The sequence below is a fragment of the Orussus abietinus genome, unplaced genomic scaffold, assembly GCF_000612105.2.
Source record: "Orussus abietinus isolate OABI.00-Male unplaced genomic scaffold, Oabi_2.0 scaffold870, whole genome shotgun sequence".
Classification (NCBI taxonomy): Eukaryota; Metazoa; Arthropoda; class Insecta; order Hymenoptera; family Orussidae; genus Orussus; species Orussus abietinus.
In genome coordinates this window covers 1-22,171 of record NW_019395011.1, presented here as the reverse complement: position 1 = coordinate 22,171, position 22,171 = coordinate 1, and the positions used below count along the sequence as shown (strand labels likewise).

General features: G+C 46.3%; 4 protein-coding genes across 5 annotated transcripts; 3 read left to right on the top strand and 1 right to left on the bottom strand.

Annotated features, from left to right (window-relative positions):
- The first annotated feature begins 1,543 nt into the window (after positions 1-1,543).
- Positions 1,544-3,245, top strand: LOC105701561. Its single transcript, XM_012428402.1, has 4 exons — positions 1,544-1,751; positions 2,022-2,684; positions 2,780-2,967; positions 3,039-3,245. Exons 1-4 carry the CDS (start codon positions 1,652-1,654, stop codon positions 3,084-3,086), a joined length of 999 nt encoding a protein of 332 aa, XP_012283825.1. The 5' UTR covers positions 1,544-1,651; the 3' UTR covers positions 3,087-3,245.
- Positions 3,188-4,373, bottom strand: LOC105701562 (39S ribosomal protein L4, mitochondrial). Its single transcript, XM_012428403.1, has 3 exons — positions 4,009-4,373; positions 3,493-3,901; positions 3,188-3,405 (listed from the first exon to the last, which is right to left on the bottom strand). Exons 1-3 carry the CDS (start codon positions 4,312-4,314, stop codon positions 3,260-3,262), a joined length of 861 nt encoding a protein of 286 aa, XP_012283826.1. The 5' UTR covers positions 4,315-4,373; the 3' UTR covers positions 3,188-3,259.
- A 59-nt stretch (positions 4,374-4,432) lies between these two features.
- LOC105701517 (DNA replication complex GINS protein PSF1) lies at positions 4,433-5,715 on the top strand. 2 transcript variants are annotated; one of them, XM_023433593.1, is made up of 5 exons: positions 4,433-4,482; positions 4,551-4,631; positions 4,804-4,868; positions 4,950-5,280; positions 5,387-5,715. In XM_023433593.1, exons 1-5 carry the CDS (start codon positions 4,453-4,455, stop codon positions 5,528-5,530), a joined length of 651 nt encoding a protein of 216 aa, XP_023289361.1. In that variant the 5' UTR covers positions 4,433-4,452; the 3' UTR covers positions 5,531-5,715. The 2 variants fall into 2 exon arrangements, with proteins under 2 accessions (XP_023289361.1, XP_023289362.1); XM_023433594.1 differs by having other exon boundaries at positions 4,467-4,487.
- Positions 5,716-11,883: 6,168 nt separating this feature from the next.
- Positions 11,884-20,954, top strand: LOC105701543 (NF-kappa-B inhibitor cactus). Its single transcript, XM_012428367.2, has 3 exons — positions 11,884-13,077; positions 13,374-13,726; positions 19,363-20,954. Exons 1-3 carry the CDS (start codon positions 12,605-12,607, stop codon positions 19,752-19,754), a joined length of 1,218 nt encoding a protein of 405 aa, XP_012283790.1. The 5' UTR covers positions 11,884-12,604; the 3' UTR covers positions 19,755-20,954.
- Positions 20,955-22,171: the final 1,217 nt, after the last annotated feature.

Genomic DNA, 22,171 nt, shown 5'->3' with positions numbered 1-22,171 from the left:
CTCTACGGCACTCTACGGCACTCTCCGGCACTCTGCAACAACTCTGCGGCACTCTCCGGCGCACTGCGGCACTCTGCGGCCACTCTGCGGCACTCTCCGGCAACTATCCGGCACTCCCCGGCACTCCCCGGCACTCTCCGGCACTCTCCGGCACTCTCCGGCACTCTGCAGCACTCTGCGGCACTCTCCGGCACTATGCGGCAACTCTGCGGCAGTCTGTGGCACTCTGCGGCAACTCTCCGGCACTCTCCAGCAACTCTACGGCACTCTCCGGCACTATCGAGCACTCTCCGGCACTCTCCGGCACTATCGAGCACTCTCCGGCACCCTCCGGCACCCTGCGGCACTCTCCGGCAACTATCCGGCACTCCCCGGCACTCTCCGGCACTCTCCGGCAACTCTCCGGCACTCTCCGGCACTCTCCGGCACTCTGCGGCAACTTTCCGGCACTCTCCAGCACTCTCCAGCACTCTCCGGCACTCTGCAGCACACTGCGGCACTCTGCAGCAACTTTCCGGCACTCTCCAGCACTCTACGGCAACTCTTCGCCACCCTGCGGCAACTCTCCGGCACTCTCAAGCACTCTACTGCACTTAACAACACTCAACGGCACTGTACGGCCTTCGATTAGGCTCGAAAACGCTTGAAGAACGCTCTATAACGCTCGAAAACGCTTGAAAACGCTCGATAATGCTCGAAAACACTCGAAAACGCTCGAAAACGTTCTAAAAACGTTCGAAAACACTCGAAAAACCCTCGATAACGATCGAAAACACTAGAATATCACTCGATAACACTCGAGAACGCTCTGAAAATGCGTGAAAACGCTCGAAAATGCTCTGGAAATGATCAAGGAAACGCTCAAAGACGTTCGAAAACTATCGAAAAACGCTCGATAACGCTAGATAACGCTCGAAAACGTTCAAAAACGCTCTAGAAACGCCTAAAAACGCTCTAGAAACGCTATTAGGGAAATGTAAAAATCATACGCGAAATGACTCGGCCTTACATCCACAGTTAAGTAAGCCTCGGGAGGATTTTTCGCAGTATTCGACTCTCACGCATACTCGTCGAGTGTAGCGCCGAACGCACACATACTCAACGTCCCGACCCGTAGTTTGGCGCTTGACTGGTTGGGACGCGCGAAGATTTTTAGGAGCGATCGCACTCACGCAGATTCGCAGAATGAGAATTTCGTACGCGACACCGACGCGTGCCCCAAAGCTCTGCATCACGTCGACTTCGAGGCAACAATGTACATAATAGTAGTAGATAAGTAGATAAAGTCTAATGGAGCGTCACGAATGTTCTTCCCTTACCCTCAAAAGCGAGCAGTGTTGGTAAGCGTAGGTAAGCCGCAACCGTCAACTGCCGCATGGTATTACCATCACGAGTACGTGAGCCGCAAACGGCGACTGGTAGATGGTACCGCCATCGCGAGTACGCGAGCTCCTATCGGAAATTCGTTGCGTCGCCCTTGGGGGCAAAAAACGGTGTAAGCTAACGTACGAAACCAGAGGGCAGCACAGGTTGCGATCGCACGGCCCTGCCCGTGAGCAATCTCCCAACTCATCTCTGTTTGAATAATGTACAGTAGTTTTGTATTCAAGACAAAATATAATTAAACTGTTTATTCATAGCAACCTAAACGATGGCAGAAAACCGAGATGATCCACGCGAGGTGCTCGCTCTCTTGAACTCCTTGGGATTCGTCGGAATTACAGGACCACAGTTAAAAGCATTCATGAAAGGTTAGATACTGTTAACGGTTTTCTTTCAATTAAATCGTCAAAATATTGATCGAATATTGTCCAATTTAAAATTAGACAATCGGGACTTTCAAACATTTTGAAAGGATCATTTATATTTCATTATTATAATGTCATTCCGTTATTTTACTGAAATACTGTTCTCTGTTTTGAGTATCGATTAGATATCTCATACTCCAGCGCTAAAAAAAGAGCTCATTACCTTAATGGCTTGTAAAGAACTGATCGTTCATATTCTCTCCTTTTTCACAGATTTAAAAATGTACAGAAAAATCAAGGAGCGAGAGCGACAACAATGGAAGGAAGAAACAAAGCATAAAATTCTAAGTAAACAACAACACATGTGTAAAGAGTTGTTGCGCGAATGCACTGCAGAGATGAATTTAAATGTGACCGAAAGTACAGTGTCTTCTACATCATCCGCTCAAGAGGAATCTACCGTTAGGATTAAGGTGCGTTACCATTCCGATGATAAAGAAAATAAGCGGATGGAAGAGGTACTTCAAAGGCATTGTTTGGATTCAAAAATGTCTGAGCAAAATGTGACCAGAAAGCCATTCAATTTTCAAAAAGAGGAAGTTAATAACAGATATGATAAACGTCTAAAGGAAAGTAGTTCTAATACAGATACTCTGCAATGTATAAAACGTTCAAGAAGTAAAGTTAGAGTACACGTAGGCAGCCTATCACGTGTGGATGCAGCAGAATCTAGAATTTCTGAAGAACCCATGACTAGGATAGGAAGAGCAGAAACAACGGAGAAAGATTCTGCTCCAAAAATGCAGATGCATCAAAGACCTGGTAGTGCTCCTGAACTAGCAAGACAAAACCCTCCAACAAGACCTAAAAGCTCGGCATCAGATCCAATTGGAGTTGTAGATAGGAGAAGCTCCTCAAGAACTCGACAAAAGTCTTGTAAGTTATTTTGATTGAAAAAAGTTAATTTTAATTTTTGTTCTTTAAATGATTTTACTGTATGAAGATAATTTTAATAAAACATTTGAATTTAGTCATTAGACCATGGAGATTACATGCAGAAGCTCAAAAAAGTGTGCAGAATAAGAAGAGCGATCCAGTTGCACTTTATCAAAAGTACCAACATGAATGGAAACAATTGTCACTTCCTGGTGAAAATTACCACCCTAGTGTTAGATGGGCAATACGAGAAAGAATGCTTGGAATGGATCCAAATCCAATGGTAATTTACTTAAATGTAATTTATTGAGTTTATTGTTATTACAGAATTTGAATTTTTTTTTTTTATTATAGCCTATTCCAAAGAAGACCTCAAGCACTACAATAATGAAAAAAAGGTGATGACTTCTACGCGTATTATATTTTTAAGTTTAATAAGATTCTGCATATAGTACTGATATTGATGATGTGCTTCATCGTAACATGTGCTGAGTGAAAAAGCATTTGAAAGAAACATCTTATGGTATTTTATTTAAATGAATTAAATGTACATTATTAATTCAACCTCATACTATTTACTGTTGATTAACCTTAAACTTTTTCGTAAGTCGGTTACTGTCGGATCTATTTAAGTGAAACAATAATTTATCTTCTATGTGACGTGCTGCTCTTTCAGTGAGGACTAAAGTATCATGTTTCAACATACTGTAAACATTTAATCCTGAAAAATGAATTATTATTTATGAGCACATCCTTTTCTTATTTTCTAATAAAAGGATTAAATTCGTCATTAATAAAAACAACATACCGTAAACTGGCATCAAATTTACGTGTTTAATCTGATCGGTTGCTATTGTTATATTTTCTGCCATGATGTCGTCGGTATCGACAAAAAGTACCGAGGGCCCCCAATTTCTCTCTTCGATTAAAGTAAGCATAAAATCAGGATCTTGCGATGGGATATCAAGTTTATCGATAAGATGTAGATCATCTTGAGCCAGCTTCACTGATAAAGCTGACATAAGGCCCAGTACACGTGTATAAAAATGTGGCATGAAAAAGTGTGTTGTAGGAGAACGAGGCCCATGAATTCTACCTCCTTTTCGCCAAAGTGGTGACCGAATACTTCCTACACGGGCCATTCCAGTTCCCTTTTGTGGTCTAGGTTTACGACCACTTCCTCGTACTTCTGACCTTACTTTTGTATGAGCGTATGACTGCGAACATAAAATTTAAATTAATTATCGCTCTGGAAATCAATTTACCATTTTATGCGAATAAATAACGATATTGCTGTTGGCAAGATAGGAAAATGTTTACTTACAACAAAGCGATACAGTCGTTGCCATCTGATATTCTGATGTAGTATATCAATGCGTGGTAGAGTTGCAAATATTTCTGGATGTAAGGTGACAAGACCCAACTTCTTTTCCTTGTAAGTATCCAAATTTTCTAGCCATACCTCTCTATGTTTGGCGTAAAGTCGATCATCGTTCAGATAACTTCTCGTCGAGATGATCGGCTCTATTTCCTCACTCACTGGCGGAGTTTCTAATGTTGTACTGAATGCCGCAAACCGATAAGGACATGCTTGCAATCTTGTTAACAAATTGCGAAAAATCAGCGACATTTTCAAACTCAACGTAGTAACCGGCAGTAATTTCTAACTACCTGGCTAGGTTAAACTAACCTAACTTATTTTTGCCTGCTTACTAATTTTCCCTGACGGTGTCGCTCCGTTCGGATTCATTTTCAAAAATAAACATAAATGTGGCGGTTGACGTCCGAAAAACCCCGCGTAAAGTTATTTAGGAATAGTTTAGAATTTAGGTATTTACGGTTACGGTTAAGACTAATATATTACAGGAGAGAAAAATGTTTGGAGATAATGCCATAAAACTTCTCGTGGAACTGAATCAGTCGATTGATAACATTCCACCATTTAATGTAAGTATTACCTTTGCTAACCTTGAATAACAATATTTGCTATTAACATGAACTTGTGTTTGCAAAGGTTTTTCCTCTGTTTGTAGCAATTTTTAAGCTGCCTTAAGTGGACATTGATGACACTAACAAGTTTAACAAATTATGGTTTATTAACCATTAATATGTGTTACAGGTGCACGTATTCGGCACCGTCCTGGAAGAAATGAAATTACTTTACGATGCTAACAGGGATCACGTGTTGGTATCATTATATGTGTCTCCGTCGTTTCTCTGCTTCCCTTAAGCGACATTTAAACAGCATTTGATTACTTTTTGCAGGGAACATGCTACCAGGACAAGAGATTCGGATTCAGACGTTACATTAGTGGACACAAGTTTTCACCATTCGGTACATTTTCGACACACAGCTTTAACTCGCAATAAGCGTTGTCTTCTTGCATACCTTTATAATCGAATGAGAAGACTAAGACAAATGCGATGGGAGTTTGGTAGTTTCCTGCCACCGGAAGTTAGTTCAAACTTAATTTTACCGGAAAATCAGTGGTTCAAAAACTATAGCAAATCCTTGGCAGTATACATGAAATCTATTGGAGAGAATGGGCTTAATCTCACAATGGATACCTTACCACCAAAAAGTCTGCACATCGAAGTAAATACTTAACTAATTTCTGTAAATTGTTCTGTTAGCCAAGGCTTGGCTGCCGAATCCCATTACAGCGAATTAGCCTCATTCAAAGTAATGGTTTTTTTTGCAGGTACGATGTTTAGTAGATTACGGCAAGTATGAATTCGAAGATGGTCAAGTAGTCGTTTTAAAGAAGAATACTCATCACTTACTGCCCAGAGCTTACTGCGAGCCGCTTATCAGATTGGGGGTGCTGGAGCACATTAATTTTTAATACAATCCTATTTTTAATTTAATCATCCTTACACAGATACATTGTGATACATTTAATCCGAAGAGTACCGTCTTTTCCGGCCGTTTATCAGAATCAATCCAATTCACAAAAACCTCTATAACGTATTCGCGAGAAAGACAGTAATGTATTAAATACATGAGAAAATATATTTTCATTGGAATTAATTCATAGACATTCTTTCGGTATTACTAAAAGATGAGCATACAAAGTTGAAGTTGACTGGACCTTAAACTCCACGGAATCAGAGAAACGAGGTTATAGGAAGTCATGTTACGGTTGGTAAAATACTCGTCTTAAAGGACCAGTAACGAAACCGTCAGTCTCGAATTTCCGGCACTTCTAGAGGCAATCCTCGGGGCTTATCGTGGGCGATCCTAATCGCGGCGATAAACCCGTATGTACCTATCGCCTCCTTGTTTTCCCAAGTCGGCGGCGAGGCAACCAAGGGGGGCAGGTAATCCGGCCGTCTCGGAGGATTTATTGTCCCACACGTGGGGCGGCAAGCCGAGGGTCTCGGGCGATACGTCTCAGGGTAAGTGCCGGTACTCGCACGGGCCACCAGCCCGGTAAAAATCTCAAGGACCAGCATAGTTAGGTATTTCCCGACCGCTTTTCAACGTAAGAACGAACACGGAGCCCTAGGGATTCCCTATAAGGGCAAGGGCGCCTCCCAGGAGCTCGTATAACGCCTGCATTCGGCCGCTTCCGTCTACCTTCGCCTGCCTTCGTTCACATTCGAGAAGGGGAGGATTTCACCGAGGGAAACCCTTCTCTCCCTCCTGCGATTTTACGGGTACGCCTCCTCGGGTAAGGACCTCCCGCTTCAGCGTGTGTCGGTCCCGAGACGTGGACCGCAGCGGCTTCGCGCGCTGCAGTGACTCTCGCCCGGCCGTCCGGAAATGCTGTTCCTCTTCTTCATCGAAGATTCTCCCTCGACCTCGAAGGGTGAGTTCACTCCTTAAAATCTTACGAGAAAATTACAAATTTTAAATCCACGCAGAAAGACCCTGAGTCTACGGCTACTCGGAAAAATTTTCCTTTGAATTTAATAAGGCCTGGCCATGGGCTCTCGCGCGTCGTTACAGCTTCCCTCTGTCATTTTTTTCTTTTTTTTTTTTTTTCTTATTAAGAGCGCTTTGCCAATTTTTTAATACTCTGATAAAATGGGTGGTTTTAACCTCGGCAATGGGTTGGAGCTCCTTGAATCCTTTTAGTTACTACGGAAGAGAAAAACCAACTTTTTGCCAGGGATTAATGCGAAAATATTTTGGAGTAGGTGAAACCGAGCGATGCTAGTCATTGAGAATAGTCGATCGATGTTTATAAAAATTGAACCGTTTATATCTTAAAATGTCGGATATACTGATATTTAGTATTGCCGATTTTGAGCCAGTAGATTAGTGCCTCGTTCTTTAAATCAAGCCACTCGCGAAACGGTCCAATGACATCTGAAAACCCTCGAGCTCGACGCGCGCAACAATTGACTCATCGTACTTTCCGAAATTCCTGGGCGATTCCTCGTCGAAGGATTTACCCGAGAGGCTTTTATAGGAAAAAGCTTATATCGCTGGCGCCAACCCGTTCGATATTTGCTCGGTAATAATCAAAAGGTCGTACGGGAGTCTTGATCGTCTTATCCGTCCATTAACCTCTACTCGAGGATAAAGCGTTCCTCTTCCCTTATTTTAATCCAAGCCGTAACTGTCTCGCTACGTCGAAGATCGTTAGCTAATAGTACATAAAAATATTCCACGACCATTTTTTTTTCCCCCACAAAACTCGTGACATATTTGTCCTCCGCGGACAAGTACGCATACAAATGCGTACGTCCAATTTGTCTCCATAAATACAGGAAAGTAGTAGCGGAAGGAAGATAAAAACGAGGATAGTAATAAACGTTTACGTAATTCGGCGGTAACGGACGTCTGTCACACATGAAATTAGCTAACGAGGAAATTCGTTTCTCCCGCTTCAATTTAAAGGGACGTATCCCTTGGTCACGTGACCTCGCCGTCATCTCAGGAGTATAAAGCGATCCGACCAGGGAGGAGCGGTCATTCGCCCGACAGCAGTCGCGGCGGAAGGATGATCGATGGGGGTCGTATGTGGAGCTCGAAAACTGAATTCTTCTTGCTAGTTTATTAGATAGATCGTCGTCGAATTGCCCCGCGCATATGTTTCGTAGAAAAAAAAAAAAAAAAAGAAGAGAGGAACAAAACGGTCTGCCGTTTTGATAGTGAAATCAGGGTGTTGAGTTCGTCCATCAGGCTTCCACGTGCAAGACTCGATGCATCGCGGGGCGCTCCTCTCCCTCGGCGCGACCGAAAGCCGATAGCGGATTTTCTGCGGCGGTATCTTAGGTTTTCCCCAGATAGCTCGTTCGCGCGTGTGCCCGCGAAAATCCCGCTCTACCTGGTCTCGAAAGTCGAAGGACACGCGTCGCGAGCGGTGTCACATGTGCCCCTCGTGGGACCTCGCGGAATCAAGGAGAGACCTTGATTCCCCCCTGGCCTCTGGAGAATTCCCCGGTTTATCGGTTGCACCGCGGAACATTACATTATTCGTTGTCAAGGATAAACGCACATCGTTTCGCCCGACGGGACGGCCGCGTTAGCTCGGAAAGGACAATGGCGGGTTCCGGGAAAAACCACCTTCGGGTGGCAATTTCGACCTCTGGAGAAAGTCCGGGAAGACCGAGCACGTGGCCTAGCTAGCGGAGGAACGACCGGCAGGATTCCCCGGCGCTTACGCGAAAGCTCTTCGCATGCAAATAACGGAGGAAGGAGCGCATCCCTCGCGAGTTTTGCATATTTTCCACGTGACCGCCGGAGTTCGGGGTCAAAGGGCACAGAGGAAGGACACCGACTACTCTCTCGGTGTTCTCTGACTTCTATCAAAGAGGACGCCGATTTCGGCTCTGTGAACCTGGAATCCAGTTTGAAGCGCAAACATAATTGACAGGCGTATTAGAATTTTTCCGTGATGTAGACGTTTGTGCCATTTTTTTTTTACAAAAATCAGAGTTGTTAAAAAAAAATAAAGAAATTCCGAAAATTACCATTACAACGTTTTTGAAGTTCTGGAAGGTCGCGAATTTCCCTAACATCAGAGAAGAAAGCCCATTAGAGTAGAAAGATCCAAATTTCCACGATGTCGGAATTTGCTTATCTTTTTGAACAGCTCTGGTTTTCGTAAAAAAAAAATCCCACAAACAAAACAACATGGCACAAATGTCTACATCACGGAAACATTCCAATAAGATTGTTCACATTGTGCCTCAAACTGGATTCCAGGTTCGCACAGCTGATGATTTCTCTCCTCGTAGACTTTTTGCGGATTTTCGCCCGCTATCCTCGCTTTCTCCGGCGCTTCCGCGAAGGCTGGCCACGAGGGAATCGAGGATGGCCCATTTCCTCGCAGATTTCCCACACGCCGAATAAACGACAAGTATGCCAGGACGCCTTGGGAAAAACCGTGGAGGCATTCGAAGCTCGAAAGCCTTAACGGCCAAGGCGCACATGGCGGACGCGTGGTCACGAAGACCGTCCCGCAGCAGGATTTGCTCGAGACCGACGAAAGTTAACGACACGAGAAATAACGCGATGGCACAGGGAATACCCGCCGAAATCAAGGTCCCGACCGAAATTACCCCGGCCCGTAATCCCGCATGAAGAGACGATTATTGTACGCCGAAGCGATATCCTATCGCGTCGCAGCAGACCTTTTGGCTGTGGTCCCTCCTGGGATTCCCTGGGTTCCTCTCAGGACCTCCACCGTTGATTCCACGATGAATCCCGTTTACGGGAATTCAATGTTTATTAAGGGCATGTGAAAGTGGCATCCGAAGGTTAAATCATGCAGGAAACTTTTTTACGAATTGGGTGTGCTGAATCGATTCGAACTTCACTATGTAAATGTGGAGGCTATAAGGAAGGCCCTGACACTTATGAAATTTCATTTCCTGCAAGAAACTTTACAAATATCTAGGAAGAAATTTTCAATCCATTGAAGTTTCACGAGTTTCAGGACCTTCCTTATAGTCTCCCTATTCACGTTGTAAAGTTTCAAACTATTCGGTAAACCGAGTTGGGAGAAAAGTTTTATAAACAAAACCTCTTCGACGCCACTTTCACATCACCTTAACCATGGGATTCGTAAATATATTCGCGATTCAAGGGTTGGAATGGTTCTCAGGCGACAGAATTCTATGAAAGGACCAATAGGGAAAAAAGTAGAGCAGATGAACGTCGATTCGTTATCGATGTACCGAACGGACGATTTATCGAAAGAGATATCGTAGGATGTTGGAGGAGAATATCAGGGTTACGAGAATCGGCTCGGGACTTCCATTATTAATCATATTTGTCTCGTTCTCTACGTAAGCAAATGACCCCGGTTATTGACACCTTCAGCAGACGGAATTCCCAGATACTATGTTTATCGCTCTTTATCTATTTATTGTGCATTCTTATCGCGGAGCACTACCAATGATTAAAGATCCCGCCTTATCGATGATACCTATCGACACGTTACAGTTTAAACGTGTCCCCGTATTTTCCATTCCGATGCACAATTCCAATTAATCAGTAATCTCGTATTAAAACTAGTAGTTGTAAATGTTATAATAAGAAGGACGGTAATTCTTCGCAGTCTTTTTATGGGACTGGTACTGTACACGTTGGTTAAAGCGGGTAAGGTGGGAAAAAATCGAGGGAAGGAAAGAAAACGTGGGCGAAGTATGTTTGCTCGAAAGGGTTAACGCGCCAGGTAATCCGGGGTTTCCCCGAGTCGTTCGGAATGCCCAAAATGTGGAAGAAAATCAGACTTTAGATCCGATATCCGAGGGTTCGCCGACAATGAGTCAGCCTAATTGTTCGTCGAAAAGAATAAAAAAAAAAGGAAAATAATAATAACCCTCGTTACGATTACAAATCCGTCCAATATTGACGTCGGTTAAGTACCATTTGGTCTCTGAATACCGTTCGGCTTTATAAATGAAGTTCACCCGGGAGACCGGTATAATTCTGAAAGGGTAGATATTCTCCAAAATGGCAGACGAAACGTCTTAACGTGCATTAGCTCATTAGGTAACTGCAGTTGTCTCGAAATTGCGTAAATGCAGCTGAGATAATTCCTACTCTACAGTCTTCGAATGTAAACCCGGAATTTCCAGGGCCGTTCGAGACATTCTCGGGCTTTCATCATCGACGAAAGCGTTGCGATACAAGAAATCATCGACTGAGTCCATGCTGGTCCTAATCGGGCAATCAAACGGCATTACAAACATTTCGTTACGACCTTTACACCCGGGAAGAAGACTGTAATAAAATGGCGTGAATGTCTAATTTTCTTTTTTTTTTTGTTTTTTTTCCTTGTCCCTTGTTCTATTGGCTATAAAAGGAAATAGGCGAAATCCAATCCCTATTAATCTCCCGGACATAAATCGGAGTTTATTTTAATTTTTCAATAGTTCCATCGAGCCTGGCAATCGCAAGTTGACGCCGCGACATGAGACGATAGAATTTCTTGAAGATAATCATTGGCTTTAATTAAATGTCGCATGTTACGATCTAAAAATATGCGCAAATAGTATTATCACGAGGGTGCACGCAAATAAGGCTGTCCCGCCAGTAGGTAAAAGCGCAGAGTGGGTTGCGTTGTGGGAGGTTAGGTCGGTCAGAAATTAAGCGCTCGTTTCAATTGGTTCCGCGCGTGATCGGTCGGGCTGAGAAGGCGAGCGGGTTTTCCCATCTCCCACCTTCCGTGGTTCGATGCACCATAAACGGCCGCGAGACAATCGCATTCCACTTCGAATACCGTTTCGATAATTCCCTCGCGACGCAGAATCCATTTCGAAACGTCTCGTGTTTCTCCGGTCTGGTAGATCACCCCAAGCGTTAAAGTAGCTCGGGGCATTTAATCGAAATTTATGGTCTATCTGGTCTGAAATACATTCTGAAATGAACAAAACGGCCTAATGAAATACTTTAAACCTAACGAGATAGGTAAAGTGAGCTTAAATTCGGTTCGCTCGACGGTAACGTTCTCTGAAAGGCATCAAACGCAGTCAATGAAATTGTTGAACGGATAAAATGTTTTCCTGCGCGCGGGGTCACTTAAATATAGCAAATCTTGGCCCGCGGGAGAAAAGTCCAGCATGCGCGATACATGGCCGCGAAATTGGGCGTTCGTTCCAATTGGTCCCATACCAGCACAGCGGGGCCGCCGAGGCTAGTGGGTTTTCCCTTCTTCCACCACTCCGCGATTTTCGTAGTTCGCGGCGGCCCCGCCAGGCGCGCCACCGGTAGCGCCGCGCGCGCTTCACGGCGCACGCACCCACTGTTGGCGCCATTAGCGCGGATACTCGCGTCGGGTTGACGTCTGTCCGTGTCGGTCTGCGTCGCCAAGTGTCTCGATTACGATCCCTCGATTGATGAGCTTTCGTTCGACAACGATCCGACGATCACCAAGGACGTGGGAGTGCGAGGAGATAGTGCGCGAACCGTGGGCTCGAGTTTCGTAACGTTCATAACTTCGGAGGAGAAAGAGAGAGAGAGAAGAGAATAGGTCAGGCAGAGAGTGCGGGAGAGAAAGACGCGAAACGGAGCCACGGCTGAGCGAAGACTCGAGAAGAGGACTCCGTTAATCAGCGAATCAACGTCGCATCGAAACGACTCACGCATGCGTGCTTTAAAAGAACGCATCTCGATTTAATCGCGAATTAACGAAACCCACCGAACGAGATTAGCATGAGGAATGTGAGGTTAGGTTCGCGTTCAGAGCCCCTGTGCGCCCTGACACGATCAGGGATCCTCGACAAGGCCTGAAGTGCGACTTTAGATCGATTTTAGTTGTCGAATGAAGCGAGGAACACGAATTTATATATAATAATAGCTGATTTTATCGTTGGGTGGTACACTCGAGGTTAGAAGGACGTTATTGCATTTCCGCCCTGTGCCGTCAAGTATACAGGGTGTCGAAGTTGACCCTTCGACCGTAAAAAAAGAGGGATCTGTAACGATATCGCCGTATTGTCTTGAGAATCTTGTGAAAATGTGGCATCCGCAGCAGACGCACTCGGAGGAGTCAACGGAGAGCAATGTTCCAGATAAGGCAAGCGAGCAGCAGTACGACTCTGGCAACGTGGACTCCGGATTCCTGTCAGGGGCAAATCTGGTCAGCTCGGAGCTGAACCTGGAATCAGCAGAGCACGATCCAGAACTGAGAGAAAGCGCTCCCGTGGCTTTGGAACCCATGAGAGCCGACAGCGGAGTCGACCTGGGATTGAGCGAGAGTTTGAGTCAGTTGACCCTCAAGCAGGTCACCCTCAACCCTCTTGGGAACAACAAGGTTCAATCCGAGCCTACCATCGAGTTGACTCCTCTTAGAACCAAGGTTATCGGTATCGATGAACCGAGGAAGGTGCAGAACTACCAGCAGCCGTTGCATAAATCGGAGAGTGAGGCCAAGCAATTCAACCGAGAGCCTTGGGAATTATACTACATGCAGGACGACGAAGGCGATACGTAAGTTCTTTCTCGTTCCAAGCTGTCGCGTGAAGGGGTTCCTACTTTTCTTAAGAATCGCCATAATTTTTTAAGAACATGGATCGTGCTTTAAATATCTTGTCGCAATCTTGAGCGATTGCCTTATCGGTCTTGATTATATCAGTATGTAGGTTCATTAGTCACATCCCACTAGTGGAGTCTGTCGAGTGACTAATTAAATAATATATCACCGTTCTTATTTGGTCACGGTAAATTCGCATTGCTCTCTCATAAATACTTTCGACTCGTAACGTAGTATGCCTTGCAATTTACAGGCAGCTGCATATCGCCATCGTCCAAGGATTCCTGGAGGCAGCGTTAAGCCTCATCAGGATGGCGCCGCACCCGTGCCTATTAAACATCGTTAATGACGACGGTCAGTCTCCGTTACACCTCTCGGTGCTGACACATCAACCGAGGATCGCCAGGCGGCTGATTTTAGCCGGAGCAACCCCGGCGCTCAGGAACACCAGAGGGAATACGGCGTTGCATCTGGCATGTGCATCCGGCGACCTTGCGTGCTGCAAAGCCCTTACGGACCCTCTCTCTCCGATGGAGAGGAGTTACCTCGTACCTGGGAGGAGGATACCTGTCCTGCCTCAAAATCTGGAACAACGAAACTACGACGGTAAGCGAAAAGAGAATTCTCCACGTCGGGGTGTTAAAAAACAAAGGGGGGGGATACGTTGAAGCTCGACTTCCTGTCTCTTCGATCCGGACATATCAGGCGTTTGACCTTGCACCGGGAGAAATCATACGACGTCATCGAGGAGCGCGCACGTGCTAACGAGGCCTTAACCTTCGTGCGCTAACGATTCAATTTTTCTCTCTCTGGTTTTATTTTTTTCTTGCTCGCGATTTAAACTCAATAATTCAATACTTCGACGTCGACGATTAATAACCAACGGAACGCGGAAGCCTCGCCTGAAGATTTCAAGTTTCGAAGAGAGGGAGGTTAGGTCGCAACTCGTATTTTGTCATTGGTAACGATCTTTAGGCATGATGCGTATAAATAAATGTACATACACTCTGTATGTTTTTATATGCGCGTACACGCGAGCGCACGTAACGGAGGCCTTCACCTTCGCGAAGGCGGCGCACCTCGCGCGCACTTACCTCCGGATTTTAATTTCTAATTTCTCGAAGGGGGGACTAACTCTCGCGCGGGTGCGAGAGAGAAAGAGAGGCTGAAAACACTGGCGATGAAATCAGGCTTTTTAATAAGCGGAAACCCGGCCCGCGTTGCGGACGCTAGAGAGAACTCGCGCCGACCGGGGAATCCCGTCGTGACGAAATCCCGTAGAGTCGCGCGCGCTCGCGCGAGATTTTGCAAAGGTGGCTCTCGACGCCGATTTCGATTCCTACGGGGAAATTCCGACATTGACCCTCGGCAAGCCAGCGTGAGCCGGGTTTCCGGTTTCATCCTCCACGTGTACATTCGTAGGATCGGCAGGATGGTTTCCCATTCTTCGAGACCCTTCGCTCCATCCTGACGTTCCTTTATCATTCTTTGTCGACAGTCCTCTCCTGCCGTTCCTTTATCATTCTTTGTAGGTTGTCCTATCCCGCCGTACCTTCGTCATTCTTTGTCGTTCGCCCTCACCGCTGGTGATTTTCTTCTGGATTTTCCCGGTCAGGTACGACCGCCGGGGGGGCTTTCTCCGCCGGTCGGTCGTGAAAACGCGCGCTGCCGCTTCTTTCTCTCCGCGTGGCGGCCCCTTCCTTACACCTGCGGACGGACAGCGCCGGGAAAATCTCCGCGCGTAAAAGCCCGCCGTGATGAATCGGTTTCGCGAATCTCCCTCTCCCCTCCCCCCTCCCCCCCCCCGGGAAACTGCGAGACCGTGAATCACAGATTCCTTGGGTAAACGGGCCTCGATGGCGAAACCGCGAGCTGCGGTCCAATTTCTGATCACGAGGTGTTGCCGATCCTCGGGATTTTTGGCGCATCGCCGAGCTGGCTCGTAAACCGTTTTTTTTTTTTTCGTTTACCTTCTTCCTCGATACGCCGCCATCTTGCCGCGTCGCGTGGTACGAGAACCCTTTTTGAGGATTACGAGACGGTGGGGACGTATAGGCTCTCGCACCTTACAAAAGAGGCGCTTATTTGGAACAGTGAGACGTGTGGTTGTTTTTTTTTTTTTTAATATACTCTCTCGACAGTAGATTCTCAATTTAATTTCCAAGGTCGGCCATGTTTTTATTTTCATTTCCACTAATCTCGGCCGCACCTTACAAAAGAGTAGCGTGTTTTTTTTTTATTAATTTATTTATTTACTTTTTAATATATTTTCTTTCGACAGTAAATTCTCAATTTAATTTCCAAGGTCGGTCGTGTTATTATTTTCATTTCCACTCCTCTCGGCCGTGTTTCCCGAGTCTTACGAAACGGCGGAGGCGAGGCGAGCCTCTCTCCGGTTTCCGCTGCGGAAGAGCCGCGGAGGGGGAGCGGCTGCGAAGAGAAAGCCGTAAATCCTGGGCAATCCCGTGGAGGTCCGCTCGCGCGGCGGGGTTCGCAAAGTTTGACCCATTCCCGTTGAAACCGGCGGTTTTCTTTTTTTTTTTCCCGGTTTTATTTCTTTTCCAGTGAATAAAACACTTTACATAAAACCTACTCGGTTCTGACCAGGGTCGTAACCTGTTAAACCGTCTTATAAAAATCCATCAGGGTGTATGTAGCGTGGAGTTTATTCTATCGTATGCACTCTGTACCCGCACGTGCGCTCCTCTCGCATGCAAAGGAATGAAAATAAATTCTAACCTATCTACGGTTTAGGAAGCATTAAAACATATTTTCGTTACATATGCTCGGGATAAAGCAATGAAAAGAACCCGGTTTAAGCATGGTTTAAACCAGGTTTTAACTCTCACTGCTATGGACCCACAAGTACGTTCGACGTTTGGTCCAATATCGCTTGCACGCCCTGATGAATTTCGCCCATACGCCAAAAGGGGCTTAACGCTGAAAGAGGTTAACCAGGTTTTAACCACTGTTCTTTAGGCTACTATTTAGGCGGTAATAACCAGCAAATATGGTTTAAACCGGTTATAAACCATTGGACTGGGCTTTTTGTAAAAAAAAAAAAAAGAAAACGGATTTATGCCTACCCTGTCGCGCGACTTCTGTCCCTTCCCCCCCTCCTTCTTCCGTGTCTCGTTGCCATGGCAACTCGCGTGCCTCGATTCGACGCTGACGCCCCGCCTCCCCGGGGATACTTTACCCAGCCCTGTCTGGGATTTCCCGTGGTTTTCGCGTTGCCGGCGGCCGCGCGAGGTAACGTTCATTGCCAATTAGCTCGCGGCCGCTTCCGAGGTCTGGGACCGGTTATCTCGTTGGAGCGCTTCTTCGCCGCGATGTGTGCGCGGAGACTCGCTCGCGTTTATACACACCGGTGGTTCTTAACCCTTGCTCGCCTCGGCGAGTCTTTCGGGTCCGGGCGAGATCCGTTACTTGTGATACCTACAGATATTCATTTAACTTTGACTCGTTTAAGGTGATACGAAAGAGTCAGCCTATACATATATTCTTCTCATATATATATGAGAAGTCAAATCGTTGGGAAAAGTATTCTCCGAATTGGGTGCACCGATTCGTTTCAAATTTTACCACGTTTTTGGAGGCCCTGAAGTGGATCCTGAAACTCGTGAAATATCATTTATTATCGAAGATTTATTTACTTATTATGGACTAGAACCAACATGGCATGGCCCGGGCATGTTTTCGACATTTTACGCTTCTTTGGGGTTTAGAATAAAAGATGAAGTTTCAGGGCCTAGCTCGAACAATTTAGAATGCCATAGAAATGGACTGTTACAGAGTAAGATGGGAAAATATGGAAAATACTTTCACCAACGATTGCGAGAGAATGATGGCTTGTCTCGGGGCTAACGCGTGTTTTTAGGGCAAATATTTAGTTGCGGCTAAACGTCACAGATGGCGACGTCCGACCTAAATAGCCGTTGGAATAATGAATTCAGGGGATTTCGACGGTTTCACATCAATCTCTTTATCATTACTTTACCGAAATGACATGTGGAACGCGTCAATTTGTATAAATATCAATGTAGACTGTAAAAGACTTCAACGTAAATATAAATGTCGGTAATGCGACGCGCCAGTTTATGGTCCCGCTTGAATATTCAAAACGGCGTTCCCATCAAAACGAGTATGGATGAGTTTTAATTAATCGACCTCGATTTAATTTCCCAGAGCCTTTCGTATCATTTTTAAATGAATGTTTGAGGTGACGCGAAAGAGACGGAGGAAGGTTCTTTTTCTTTTTTCTTCTTTCTTCTACGGCGATTTACGAGCCTCGTTTCTTCCGAGAGTCGCCGCGGCGAACTCTGGCCCGAGATTCCGGTGTCGTGGAATTCCCACGTGACGTCACGCGCACCTAACCTGTGTTTCCCCGATCGTCAACCTGGCGCATGCGCCGTGCCGCGCGATCGGTTAGATGCAACACGCCGCGCGTGTCCGTTGACTCATTGGGCACGTTTCCTCGCAGAAGGAATCTCTAGGACGCGGCGGAGAGCCGATGCTCGCCCCGGGAATTCCACGGTGGAGGGTCTCGAGTTATCCTTATCATCTCATAATTTTCATTTTCCTAGCTTATTGGTATGATTTTAATTGTGACTCGGGCGGGGACTGCCACGCGACTCGAGGAAAGTATCCCAGATGTCGTAGTCGGTTTGGTCGATCGACCCTCGTCATGGAAGGTTAAAATTACGGGACATGTATATATTTTTTCCTCCTTTTTTATATGTGCTAATTCGACGGTTTAACGGACAACCACCCTTTGATACGAGTTTTTTTTTCTTCTTTCGGCATTCTTTAAAAACACGCAAGCGACGAGAACGGGAAGCGAGCAAGGATGTACCGCGGCCATTACGTGGTGCGGGCTTTAAGGACCGGCTTTAATTGCCCGTCGTCATCGTCCTCATGGTCGGTTTTGCCCGTCGTTAAGGTAGATAATGAAGCTTCATTATCCGCGCGCTCGTGCTAACGTAATCGTTAAGCGAAACGCTTTTTTCCCCCCTTCCCTCTTTGTCTCGTTATCTTAGCCGTTCGCGAAACCGCCGACGGCGGCGCGCGCCACCACGTGGTAGGAGGCGGAACGTCGTTTAGTCGGCGGGAAGGGAAGTCGGATTTAATTAACGGTTAAATTTATCGCCCGGCTTCTTCTGCCGCGTCTCCGGCGAGAGATCCATCATCGGCGGCGGCCCTCGACGAGGACGTTCGCCAGGGAAGGCGCGAAAATTTGAAATCCGCCGCGAGCCCGGTGAGCGGGAGATTTAAAATCCCGCGGCACTTCTCGGGCCCACGGCCGCGTTACATCACGGCGCGACGCCGAGACCCCCGGAGGCCGGGACGCGCAGATGTTTTTGACATTTAAAAATACACCGGGGACTATTTGCGCGTCGTCGGCATTCCCGTCTCGGGAAACCCGACAGGGGCGTCGGCGCCGGTGGGCGCGGCTCCGTGCGCGAAACCCGGGGACCCGACAGTGGCGCCGCCACTCGGGTGCTCGCGGAAAAAGGGGGATTTAATTTTAGCGGGCGCTTTGATCGGGCGCGAGCCTAGTTTGGCCCGCGGGCCGACGGCCAAGTCTCCGACAATGATTCACCGCGGCTTCCTAGTTCTATCTATATCGCGTCGAGGCATGCGACTGTGCTCGGCGACTTTAAAATACCCTGGAGAGAGAGAGAGAGAGAGGGGAGGGGATGGTCTGGGGCGCCGATCTCGGATCCGCGGGCGCTTTATGAATGGACCGCGTAATTCCGAAGGGGGTGGAGGTTGCCCTCGTTTTGCGCGTCTCGGGACCCCCGGGTCACCCCTGGCACGAGAAATAAATAGAATTGATAGAATGATTTAATAATTAAGGGATGTGAAGGTGGCATCCGAGGAGCCAATCGTTCGTAAAACTTTCCTTGGAACCTCGCAAGGAAAATCTTGACCCTCGTGAATGTTTCAGTTTTTATTAAAAATGTTGAACATATCTATAAACAAATTGTTAAAAAATTGAAATCTCATGAGCGTCAGGATCCTCCTTATAGCTTTCGTGTTCATATTTTCAAGATTGAAACGACGATTAAAAACGAGACCTCTATGACGTCACTTTCATATCGACTTAAGAAATCACTTTGGCAAGATACGTTTATATCGCCGGAAGTATTTAATTTCCCCTGGAGAGTAAATCCTCTCGCTCGGAGTATTTCCCAGGTTTCGGTATGATAATATCACTAATACATATTTTACTTTTCCAGGAGAGATGTGCCTGCACGTCGCGGCTGCTGGGGGTCAGGTCGAGATCGTGCGCCTCCTGCTGCGCCTGGGCGCCGACCTGGAGGCGAGAGAAGGCACTTCCGGCAGGACGGCACTGCACCTTGCCGTCGAGCGAGGCTGCAGATCCGTCCTCACCTTCCTCCTGCACGAGTGCAGGCCCTGCCTGGACGCGCCGACTTACGCTGGGATCACGGCGTACCAGATCGCGAGCTGCGTCGACGTCCAGCTGGCTCGGGAGCTGGTGAGGCTAGGAGCCACCCCGGAGCCGCTTCCCGAGACGGACTCCGAAGGGAGCGACGACGAAAACCTCGAGGACGCGCCGTATCTTCCCGCTTTGGCGCAGCTACGCCAAAGCGTTGGAGTACGGGCCTAGAAGAAAAGGAAGAAAAAGAAGGAAAACAAAGAAACATGTTAACAGGTCCACGTAGGTTTCCATCCGGAACTGGCCAGGCGCCTCGAGACCAGGAAAAGTCCGCCGTGGGATGAGACGACCGACCTGGGATCACGACGTAGCAGTTTGCGGGCCGCGTCGACGTCCAGCTAGCCCGGGAACCGATGACGAGGATGCCGGGGACCCTCCGTACTTTTCGACGTCGGTCGGCCGATGGTCAGGAACGGACTATCGAAGATTTACGTCTTCCTCGTGTCTTGAAAAGACGCCACCCGAGAGATCGGACATCTGCATCTGCTTCTAGAAATGTACCTCGCGCGGGCGAGGTTTAGCTAAATCCCGGTCGGCTTGGACAATGTCGGCCCGATCGCGCATAACGCATTCCTGATTAGACGAACTCCATAAACCAAAGATTGAAGATATCCCGAAAATAATCCCGCGTTGAGTATATGCATGTGCGACTCTTCTTCTTCTTCTTCTTCTTCTTTTTTTTTCTTCTTTTTTATTTAACGCCGCCTCACCAATCGATTTACCAGACGCGGAACGTTTTAATCGTCCCGATGAGTGGGTCTTTTTTTATTCCTCTTGGAGTAGAAGGAAGTCGAGGAGGCCGATCTTCTCGGGCGTTATGCGAGGTCCGGCTGTGTTTCGTCATTGACCGATCGAAAGCGATTAACGCGAACTTTACGATCGCGGCTCTCGCTACGGGCTGCAAATATCTTCCAAATGTCGAACTAGCGGGTGTATAAATAATAGACGTAAGACGTAAACCGCGAGTTCGACGAAACGAATGGGAAATGTGTCTATGTGTGATTGTTCCGTTAAAGAAAAGTATATACATATATATACGTGTACATATGCTTGGCCCGGAAAGCATTTCCGGGCCGGCACCAGAGAGAGACTTTGATGTAAGTCTTTTTGTAGATGTTGCAAATTAACGAGGGTTAAGTTAATCCGCTTAAACGTCAAATTCGGTTGTCAAAGCTGGGCGAGGGTCCTGCAAGTCGTCCTTGTTAGGCATCCTATCCCTGTCCACGTGTACATAGTCATCGCGATCTTTGTTAGTTTCTTAGATTTATAGCCGAATTATGTTAATATCAATGATAATGATAATGAAAGTGACATTATTATTATTACGTTAACTATTATATTTTAGTATTAAAGGAACGTTTACAAAAAGTTCACTGTCCGTGCCCTTGTTCCATTTATTCCGTACTAATGATTAATAATCAATTGCCGAACGCAATTGAGGCTGTCTCGATTAATCTCTCGCACTTCTTCTAAGTGATCTGTCTTTTGAAAATGATTAAATATGGGTATTCGGTAATAATATGCTAACTTTCGCCTTAAGCCTTTTCCAACGAGGTAACAATTTGCACCGGGAAGACCCGTTACGTGAGTTATTGACGCGGTTACGTGTCACCCTGTGATAACGTCGCGAACACTTTCCCTAATAAACTATTGGCTATTAAATCATAAACTAAGCTGGCGTCAATCGTGCGTCATTGCCGAGGTCGGGGGCGTAACTTCGCCCGACGTAAATGCATTTGTAAACGCTCGCGCGTCTTAACAGCTTTCTGCTTCAGTTACGCATAATTTGTCTCGGAGAAAAGGCACCTGATTTCAAAGATTTCACCCTTTAACTTGGAATCTCCAAAAGGGACGAATAAGCAGGGTTGGGTAGTGACGCGTCATTCGAAGTATTTTTACGTAAGATACTTAAAGGAAGTATTTTACATTCGAGTAACATACCTAACAAATTACCCGACAAAGATGGCGGCGCTCTAACCTCACATCTTTAAAGTGGCTAAAGTATAAATCACTTGTGAATAAATATTCTAGTGAAAAAAAAAGGAATAAAGAATAATGACAAGTAGGAGTAAACCATTAAAATGATCTAGGCTTCAACATTCTAGCTTTCCATACATTCATAACGATGCATATTAGTTCGTATGACCGTTAGATACAGGAACAGGAAACCCAGAAACATAAGGAACCCATGTTCATGTAATTTACAGCACGTATGAAGCTAGAGTAAAATACCTAGTAATTTACTGTATAAAACCACGTAAATTACCTGGGGTATTTCACTTACCCAACCCTACGAACAAGCCTCGAGGGAGATAAAAGTGCGAACTCTAGCCGAGGATATAAAATCGAGGTAGTCAAGTCGCTGGGCGACTTCCCGAAAAAGAAAGGAATCGCCGTCAGAAGTCCCAGAAATGAAACATTTATTAATATCCCCGGCCAAGTATTTCCGACTCTCTCTCTGTCTCTCTATCTCTCTCTCTCTCTCTCTCTCTCAATTTCTCTCAATCTCTCTCAATTTCTCTCAATCTCTCTCAATCTCTCTCAATCTCTCTCAATCTCTCTCAATCTTTCTCAATCTCTCTCAATCT